Genomic DNA, 10,756 nt, shown 5'->3' with positions numbered 1-10,756 from the left:
TTGTACAAATGACAGACTTATTTCGTATCAATGAGGATCTGTCATTGAGAGAAGATCGTAATTTGACATCTCGAATATCGAAGGGGTGAATACCTAGTAGGTATATAAGCGATTTTATTCATTTGATGCAACTGCTTTAAAAAAATGAAGAAATTGTAATAATAAATACACTTATTTTCTATGCTTATGCTAAAAGGCTGTTATTGCATATTTTGACAGTTTTCTTAATATCAAATGCGATTCTTAATATCAAGTTCAATCGGGGCATGTTGCCTTCATCTATATGATAAAGATTGTAAATCTTTTAATATGTATTTATATAAATAATATAATATAAATAATATAAAATAAACAAATAGTTAATAATTATAATAATAAAATAATAATAATAGGTATAATGCGCGCTATATGCTACTTTATTATATTATACATAATTATACGTAGAGATCATGTACAAATAATTTATTTTCCTTATTTATATTTAATGAATAATCATTAAGTATTGAAAAATGGGAAGAAAGTAATAAATTTCACGATCCACAGCTGTGATATGGAGAGGGTGTGCGGTAAAAGTAATAAATCGCGATACTTTAGCAAAGAAGCACAGTGCGTGTTGTAAGAGTATCGGAGTAACAACTCGTTATTCTAGCCAAGTGTCTAACCAATTATTGCATATTATAATTATTTATAATTTTTAATTATTAATTTTGGACATAATTCTACCGAGATGAGATTACAACAAGAAATAGTGATATATACATAAAATAATTCTTACTTTTTTTTATTGATTGCTTATTACTTATAATGATGAATAATCTATATAATATAATAACAATATAATTTATATAATTACAAAAATGATGATCAGGATATTGATACTCAAATTTCCGCGAATTTGCATATCCTTTGTAAATACAAGATGTTAATTACGACGTATCCGAGTATTGATGTTGCTTATGAAATGTTTGGCGTCAGCTCGGCGTAAAAGGAAGTAAGTGCAAAAGCAGAAAGTATTCTTAATTTCCGGTGGAAAGTGGTATTTATGTGCTAAAAATTATAAAGAACGTCTTGCTTCGCTTGCGGAACGAGTCATCGGAACGAAGCGCCGCGCCACGCCGTACTATTTCAGGTAATGTAAATTCACTCTCGTGTTGTATGTCCTCTCTGATGAGAGAAAGAACGTTTCGACGACCGTGAGCTTGAGTTGCAAATATGTCGCGTCATAGAAGAAACGTGCATAGCTAACGTGTGTGGAACTAATGAGCGTAATTGCAAACTTTATCAAATTCCTGTTTACACAGTTATATGATTCTTATGAGGATTTAAACGATACGTACATTAAATTTCTTTTACATTTACCTCTGCATTAATCGAGAAAATGATCGTACAATAATCATTAATTTAAGTTTTTGAAAAAAAATTTAATATTTCGGCCTTTTGTACGAGTAATTGGAATGCTTTTTACTTGTAAATGTTGTAGAGTTCATGACAATCTTAGCGTTTTTTCGTTAACTTTTATTGATTTAAATAAAAAAAGATAAAAGTGCAATTTTTACTTGATTTTTAAATAACAATTACGTTTTAAAAATGAATAATGATTGAAAAAACCGATAGGAGCATTTTAAAGTGCTAACTTCAAATTGCTTTTTTAATCATTATTGTATGATTACTTTTTTTATTAGTTATGAACGTTCAAAGTCTATAGCTCAATTTTGCTTTAATAATAAATATCTCGGTAAATAAAAATTATGGAACATTTATTAAAAAAATATATTAAAGCTAAACCTCTACTCTTTAACGCCTAATTAATGAAATTGTGCTAGGATTTTCTTTAATTCGTTATTCTCTTGGACAAATTTTTGAAAAATATGTTCAATCGACGGACGTTGCTTTCTTACAATGTAATTTTGTAACGAATAGGAAGAATTAAAATTTATTTAAAGATTCTAAAACTAGAAACTTCAAGCTTTGAAACACTTTTTTATTGATCTTATTCCAATTATTTTTAAGGAAGTTGCAACTACTTGAGAATTGGCCTTATTTATATGGAAGAAAGTGGCTCTTTAATTTTTTTGCGTAGTGTATAATAAACATATAATGAACAGCAAAACATAAATATTGTAGTTTTAGATTATCCAATGTGGAAAATAAGATTAATAAAAGACTTTTACAATCTTTAACTTAAATGTTACGAATATATTACATATGTAATTAAAATCCACAGATACTTTAGAATTATTACTCCAATTAAGATAAGTAATTGGATTATAATTGCTTTGAGAGAGCTGAATTGCGTTTGTTCTTAGTACAGTAAAGCTAACGTCTAATTTCAAACTCTAAGTGCAAACTCATATAATCACATAACAATTATAAAATATGATCCATACAATTTATAATATTGTATCCGTTTTTATTCATTCAAGGAGAATCTATATTTTATATTATATATTACTTTATATTACTATATATTACTTTAAAGTAACAGTTTAAATATACATATATATAATTAAGAAGCAATTATTTTAAAAAATGTTTAATAGTTTACATTGATCGAGATAGCCATATCTAAAGGCATGAAGTGATAGCGTAATTGATTTTTAAGTTTTGTCTATTCTAAAAGAGTTTATAATTTTGGGATTTTGCTTGTGCATTTTTTAGCGAATTATAATTCTAATTGAGTATAAAATTACGGTTTTCTTTCTCTTTCTCACACGTAGAAACAAATAATAGGGTTCTGTCGACAGAGTGCACGTTTTTGCATCAAATAACGCAAGTTCCGCTGCGTAATCACGAAATTATCGAAACATTTACGCAATTGCCAGAACGTAAAAGAAAAAGCGTATGGTAGTACAGGCAGTTGCTCGACTTAAAATTATGAAAATTACAATTTTACGTCATATATGCATTTTATGATTTCTAAAAAAATTTAATTCAGCAATATAATTATATATATATATATATATAATTTATAATATATATAATATATAATATATAATATATAAGTAACATTTAATTAATTAAATTATTAATAATGCGTACAAATATATGCAATATATTAAAGAATGACAAGATATAAGTACATCATTGATTTTCTGATTTTAATTGATATTTTATGTACTTTTTTTAAATATATATATAATACTTGTACTTTTAATAATATGTGCTAACCTATCTAATTAATATATATAATTTATGTAGAAATTGTAAAAGATATAATCTCGTTATATAAAAATCTACAATTATTAATTGTATAGGAAATTATGCTACTTATCATCAGTATTATTTATTCTGCATAATTGAATGTACATATCTCACGCATTTCCGAATCGCAGAATTAATTGTGTTTGACGTGACGGCATTTATGTCTCGCTCTTTTTGCATTTTTGCGCAACATTCTGAAGACAATGTCCATATCTGTGACATATCATAATACAATTATTTATGATATAAATCTTATATACTTCGTTTTTTGATACTTTAATTTTTGCGTAATTAGTTCACGATTCATTGTTTTCAGGCATATGGCATCATGGCGATGAGGAAAAAGAAAAGTATCGACGTGAAAAGAAACGAATGGTTACCATTCCGACGGTTATGGATGCTCCCAAGAAGAATAAATTGCACTGACGATTACTTGTATGCTTCTGCTGATTATACTTTCGGCGATGATTCTAGTCTGTTCAGGGATGATTCTAGTCTGACGTTTCAGCGTGATTTCCGGGACCGCATAAAACTTCAGCAATATGATTTGCTCCGCAGAAATCGTGAGTTTTCGAATGTCAGCGTAGAATTTATATAACTAGCAAAGAAGATATATGCAATCGTATATTTAGCTTATAATCAGCATTTAAATTTATATAATAGATCAATGAAATAAAAAATAATAAACTGATTAAAAATAATGTTAAATTCTAAATATATAATATAATGCAATCTGTTATATATATATATATATATATATATATATATATATATATATATATATATATATATATATATATATATAATACCGATATTTATTCGTTATACTTTTTTTTTTAACTATTAATCCTAATAATATATAAAAGATTAATAAATAATTTTAGTAACAATTTCTAATTATAAAATAATATGTTATTATTGTCTTATATTTTTATAAATTGTATCTTATTCAATCATATTTAGGCATTTTGGTAAACAATTTCAATCTTGAATCGTAAGAAAGCAAGGAAAATAAAAAACAATATATGATAATTATATAAGTATAAGAGAGAGGCAACTAAAGTGAGCTTGACCTTGACATATGTTGTCAAGGTCATGACTCTTTAATAACCTTCAGGCATTTACATTTATTAAAATGTGATACAGAAAATCCTATCTACAAAACTAAATTAATGTTTACTTATTGCAATTTCATCTATACGGTGTGTTAGAAAATTCGGAAGAATATGTTTTATTCATTAAACTCTTTTTACTTATTATAACTTTTTAATAAACAACGAGCGACGATTAAAATTGTTTGAAAGTTACTCGAGAATTATGAACAAATTATGACAATATATGTCAAGGTCATTCAAGCTGCCTCCTCTATACTGTATTACCAAACGAGTAAATGAATCTATATAAAATTTTGCTTGTGTCTTTTCTTGTAAAATTTATCAATAAGTGTTACAATATGTTTAATAATTTTCTACAAAAATCAATACAAATTTTAAACTTAAGTAATTTCCAAACCGCGTTAAGAGAATTATGCTTAAATATTGCACAGATATTCAGAAGAAATAGTAGAGCAGTGTACGAATTTTTCATACTTTTGTCAATGTTTTGACGTATAACGCATACATTTTTAAGATGACAAGTTTCAGAAACTAGACACGCGCAGAACTTGAAATCGATATTATATTTTTTATGTAAAATATGCGAGCAATTGAATTACGAACAAACACGAATTCCGCACCGTTGTTACCACGTAAAATTCAAACGAGTTTCACTTGAGAAGGCGCGATAACAGATCGAAGAAAGAAACGCCCGATATTGCCTCGTAAAAAATGTAATTATAACTCTTGCCAGTGCTGCAAAGTGATCAGCGCCAGCGTCTTCGACAAAAAAATGCTCGCGCAATGCACAGAATAGTTATTATTTTTATAATGCCCAGAGATTAAAATAGTCTAGAATAAAATAGTTTTTAAAATATGTATACTTCCATCTATGAGAGCATATTTAAAATAAGTTATAATGAAAAAATTATATATTTTAATAATTAATTTAAAATTCTAAATGTGCTTTAATATACTAATTCAAAATGAAATTCTTGAAATTTTCAAAAAATCGACAATTGTCAAAAATTTCATGGAGCAGTTAACATGCTCACACAACATCCTCAATGGATGGTTGAAATAACGAAGAAAAAAAAAAAAAAAAAAAAAAATGTGACAAGTTATGTACGCCTTTTTCATTATTGAACCGAAGAATCGAAGATGCCGAGCGCATTTCGGTTCGATGTCCTCGATTCTTATTCTCGATGCAGTGATGCAGTTTTACGAGCAGATGCGCGAGTTCCCATGAACCCGTCCGCCTGTCCGCCAATGACCTATACCGCGACTGGAGCCCTGAGTCGCAATACGAACGAGAGGGAAAATCATCTTCGGGAGAAGGGATTCGCCATTCTCTCCTTTCGTAGGATCTCCAAGACACACTTACGACCCGGATGGTGAATATGGTAGTCGCGTAACATTCATGGTGCCATCTTGAGCACTTATCTCTTCCTCGCGCTAGCATCTCTAACAGTAGTGTATTGTTAGGGCGAAAGCTCATATTCGTCATAGTCTCTCGTTGTTTAAATCCGTTCTCGCAGGATTCCGAATTAGACGTCGCGAAACAACCGTAATCGTTCGCGAAGTAAGTAAGGAATGATGCAGACTCATCTTTGTAAATCACTTTTCTGCTTTCATATATTTATGTCAGTGAATAATACGCGCCCCGTTATTTCATTCGTTATCATTATATGTCGCAAGTTGACAGATAATTTAATAATTAATATCTAATTGAGCATACGATGTATGCATCAAATGTAGGCAATTACTTTGCGAATGCAAAAGTCCACTTACCTCGATAAAGCATATGAAAGGAGATAATGTTCCAGAAAGTTTCGATATACTCGTATGTACGTTGCGAAAATTTCACTCAATTTCTAATTTTACGAAGAACATTTATCTTCTTCTATCTTCTTTCATATATTCTCTTTCGTTCCATTTATAAGAGTATAATTATATGACAGATTTAATCAATAATTTGACAATTTGGCGTTTTATTAGAATGTATGTACAGTCTATTAAAGGAAGAAGATATAGTCTAAAATTTTGTTCCACAGATATGGCGAACATGTTACCATGGTTGTTATCAATATCGCTATTAAGTGATCCAAAATTAGCGGTTCATACGGGTCCCAACATCTTATCTAGAGAGCTTCAAGCACCTGCGTTGCCATTAACTCCATCTATTTCGACTTCACAATTCTCTTCGATGCATGTAAGAAAAACGAGAGAAAACGGCTTTAATATAAAAAAATAAATATTTAGAGAATCTGGCTCTTAAAGGAGAGTGGATAAATTGTGCTGATTTTTCAGATGTCCAGAAAGTGTAATCTATAACTTATTATAGATATTTAGAGATTCTTACAGATTTTGCTGAATATGAAAATAACAATTTTATTGATCTAAGCCCGTGGGAAAGTGATCAAAATTTGCCTTAAAGGGGAATAAGTCACTTTTAATAGTAATTCAATTAGTGTCGATTTTGCAATTATTTAATTATTTATATTATAGTTTAGTTTTATAATTTCTTTTACTGAAAACTAAAGGAACACTTTAAAATGAGACCCTTTAGAAATACTAAATCTAACATAGCAAAATCAATATAATATAAAAATTAAAAAATAAATAGTCAATTTATTCAAGAATCTTAAGTCTCATCAGATGTGCAGCTTATAAAAATAATTAAATGTTGAGGAGAAAATTTCAAAAACATAAAAAGAGATATAGGAATAGATATTTCGACCATTACATAAACATTAGAGGACCCCGATCAACCAAGAAACTGACTAGATTAAAATTTTGATGACGAATAAAACGAAACACTATAAACGAAACACTATAATACTATAATACACAGTATAATACGAAAAGTAACTACTTATAGGGCTCCAGGCAAAGGTCTATTATAAAAATAACATGCCTTTAGGTGGAACCTCTATGGTAGTGCAAGTCCATTTTAAGATATTTAAAACTGTACAATGTATACAGTTGCATCTGATGAGACTTAAAATTCTTTGAATAAATTGACTATTTATTTTTTAATTTTTACATTATATTGATTTTGCTACGTTAGATTTAGCATTTCTAAAATATTTCTATTTTAAATGTTTTTTAGTTTTTGGTAAAATAAATTATAAAACTAAACTATAATATAAATAATTAAATAATAATAAGAAAATATATATAACTTACGTTACACTTTTTGGGCAAAAATCAGCATATTTTACATGTACGTAACTCTCCTTATTTTAAAAAAAACTTTTAAGTTTTGAAACACATATCTCTGTGCGTTTTTGTATAATACTATATGTCATTGACTCTCTAACAATAAGTAGGTAGATAGGCGCGTGAATAAATCTAACAATAAGTTATTATTTACATTTTAAAATCGGATTAAATTCTTCGACTAAATTAATTAATTAGTATATCTAATGATCATTTGTCGCGTGTCAATCGGTCACAGCCCATCAATTATAGAGATTCTATATCGGCTTACGATGAAAATGCTGACTCGCAAAATTGTGATTCTTACGGAAATTCGCCGGGGAAGAAATCCGGGAACATTGACAATCTTTATGGATCGACACCGCAATTAACAAGGCATCGAATTTCTACTTCCAACTTGGGAACAAGCGATCTTTTGAGGCATGCTGGAAGAGCTATCAATAAATTTTACACGGATCCTCATTCGATCAATCAATTGGATTTTCATGATTTCGGCGACGGTTTCGAGCCGGGGTACATTGCGGATGACTACGTTGGCCCAGCTATGGAACTAGTGAGTGCAACGTTTTTTATTGCAAAATTTTTAGGCGAGAATGTCTGAAATTCCGCAATATCTGCGTCAGCAGATTTCATATTATGACGTTAAAAGTGAAGAAAAACGCTCGCTACAGCTTGCACAATTGAAGCTCATTATAATTCACGATTAAGTTTTGTCATAACAAAAAAATTTTATTTATACTATTGATATGTATTCTGATATTATTATTCTGATATAACGTTTATATTTTAATATTTATTATATATATTAGGTTCATGTTAATTCTTATAATGTGTGTTTTCATATCATACGAGATATAACAATAAATTCCCGAATTTTATATAAATTATTATAAATTATAAATTATTCCGAATGCGTTTAAATCATTTATAGTACTTTACGAATTATTTTCTAATTTTGCTATAAAAACAGAAATATTTAAGTGAATAAATTAAGATTCTATAGAGATAATGAATCAATGACGTGTATAATTGTGATAATACATATCTATTTCATTTGTCAATAATTCTATAAAATGCTTCTTTTACATTTCAATTAATTGATAATTCGAACAATATGATATATCAAAACAGTTAAAAAATTTCTAAAGAGTTTATCTTACATAAAGTGAATTTTATAGGAGTATGCTCTTTTTGCTGACGATATAAGTTATCTTGTGATATATGATAGTTACAATTCGAGATAGCTATCATATTGAAGATATTAAAGATTTTTGGACAATGTTCCTTATTTACAATCTATCATTTTTTTTCTAATAGATGTACGCCTGGTCTATGATTGATTTTGAATTCGACAATATCGAGGCAAGAGATAACGCTATATTCGAGGGCAAATATATCGCGGAAAATAATTTGCCTCTCGGCCTAGATGTCTGGCGGGATAAAGTCTTTATTACTTTACCAAAATGGAAGAATGGCATACCGGTGACTCTGGCTACCGTGCCGAGACATTCCAAGAAAAGGAATCCCAAACTAAGACCGTATCCTAATTGGGAGTGGCATCAGCTAGGTTATTTATGTATATATATCGAATATAATATAGAGTCTTATTCTATGTATAGTATATGTGATATGAATCAATTCAATATGTATATGTGAATGATATGAAAATTTTTTTATTCTACGTGTTTTTCTACGTAATTCTAGGAAATTGCGACGGATTAACATCGGTCTTTCGAGTCCAAGTGGACGAATGCGATCGGCTATGGATCCTCGACTCCGGTAAGACGGAACTCGCCAGAAGGTCCAAGCAAACATGCCCGCCTGCTATATTTATCTTCGATTTGCGCACTGACCATCTCATCAGAAAATACACCCTGCCAGACGAACAGATCAAACAAGATTCCTTGTACATCAATATCGTGGTAGACATCAGAAACAATGACTGCGGCTCCGCAGTGGCTTATCTAAGTGACGTATGGCGATACGGTATCGTGGTGTATGACTTCTTCAAGGATACCGCTTTCCGAGTCGAGCATCACTTTTTCTATCCCGATCCTCTAGCGTCCAGGTACGAATTGCACGGTATAAAATTTCAATGGACCGACGGAATATTCGGGCTTGCGCTCAGTCCCGTTGATGTTCGCGGCGACAGAACGTTATTTTTTCATCCGATGTCAAGTTTTCGAGAGTTTGCTGTGTCCACGTCGATCTTCAGGGACAAGAGAACCGTGGATCGAAACGTGGAGGAGTTTATGCCCGTCGGTCGACCCAGGGCTAAGGACTATGGTCATTCTTCGGGATCCGCGATCGATTTGAACGGTGTCATGTTCTTCAACATGGTCACAAGAGACTCAGTGTGGTGCTGGGATACCAGAAAGGAGTATATACCGCAGAATTTGGGTGTGATTGGGACCAGCAACGTGTCCTTGGTATTTCCCAACGACATTAAAGTGGATCACGAGCTGGAACAAAGTGTGTGGCTGCTTTCGAATCGGTTGCCAATGTATTTGTACGGTACTCTGAACAGTGGAAATATTAATTATAGGATATTTAAAGCAAAAGTCAAAGATGCTGTCAGAGATACCGTTTGCGATCCTAATTATGTAGTTCCTGACTCAGATCCGAGCCTCGACGATAATTGCTGAAATCCTGCTAGAATTTTCTTCTCTTTCTCTTTTTAAGTTATTCTGTATATTCTGTATTTCTGATAATTCGCGCGAGTTATAAAATATGATAAATTAAATGATTCAGTGAATATGCGTCTTTGTGTAATATAAATTGTATAATATAAATATGTAGCACATTATTTAAATACTATTATAGCGCAATTTAACAATTTTTTTTTTTTACTAGACTATATCATACATAAAATTTATGGCATATACGTGTGCTTAATCTTTTAATTCTACAAAGTTTAGTTTGTGAAAAATCCGTCTTTTTCAATTGCTTATAACTCGAAAATTATTGATAAGTACTTGGACATTTTTGCTGAGAGAAAGTTGCTTCTTCTTCTGATACGGACAAGCACGCTATGCATTCTGTATCCTAGAATTCTGAAAAACTCTGTATATTAATTAAAGTATATTAAATAAAGATGTTTTTTCCTTTATTTATAATATAATAATTATAAAAATATTTTGTAACCAAATTTGTTAAATTTTTTTTTCAAATACTATTGTAGTATCTATATAATTTTTTTGAAATTGTGACGAATAGTAAAAAATACGTCTATGATTTTT

General features: G+C 30.0%; 1 protein-coding gene across 1 annotated transcript; it reads left to right on the top strand.

Moving 5' to 3' along the window:
- The first annotated feature begins 864 nt into the window (after positions 1–864).
- Positions 865–10,541, top strand: Y-h (yellow-h). Its single transcript, XM_072894942.1, has 7 exons — positions 865–991; positions 1,063–1,129; positions 3,518–3,764; positions 6,350–6,507; positions 7,756–8,070; positions 8,835–9,084; positions 9,222–10,541. Exons 1-7 carry the CDS (start codon positions 948–950, stop codon positions 10,160–10,162), a joined length of 2,022 nt encoding a protein of 673 aa, XP_072751043.1. The 5' UTR covers positions 865–947; the 3' UTR covers positions 10,163–10,541.
- The last annotated feature ends 215 nt before the right edge of the window (positions 10,542–10,756 follow it).

This window comes from Anoplolepis gracilipes, chromosome 1 (assembly GCF_047496725.1).
Source record: "Anoplolepis gracilipes chromosome 1, ASM4749672v1, whole genome shotgun sequence".
Taxonomy (NCBI): Eukaryota; Metazoa; Arthropoda; class Insecta; order Hymenoptera; family Formicidae; genus Anoplolepis; species Anoplolepis gracilipes.
Note: the sequence above shows the minus strand (reverse complement) of the source record. Positions and strands in the feature narration are given on the sequence as shown.

Excerpts from the sequence above, each read along its gene's own strand:
- Y-h (XM_072894942.1), top strand. The coding sequence starts at position 948 with ATGTTGCTTATGAAATGTTTGGCGTCAGCTCGGCGTAAAAGGAA. Across the intron at positions 3,765-6,349 it reads TGATTTGCTCCGCAGAAATC|ATATGGCGAACATGTTACCA; the intron begins GTGAGTTTTCGA and ends TTTGTTCCACAG. Across the intron at positions 8,071-8,834 it reads TTGGCCCAGCTATGGAACTA|ATGTACGCCTGGTCTATGAT; the intron begins GTGAGTGCAACG and ends TTTTTCTAATAG.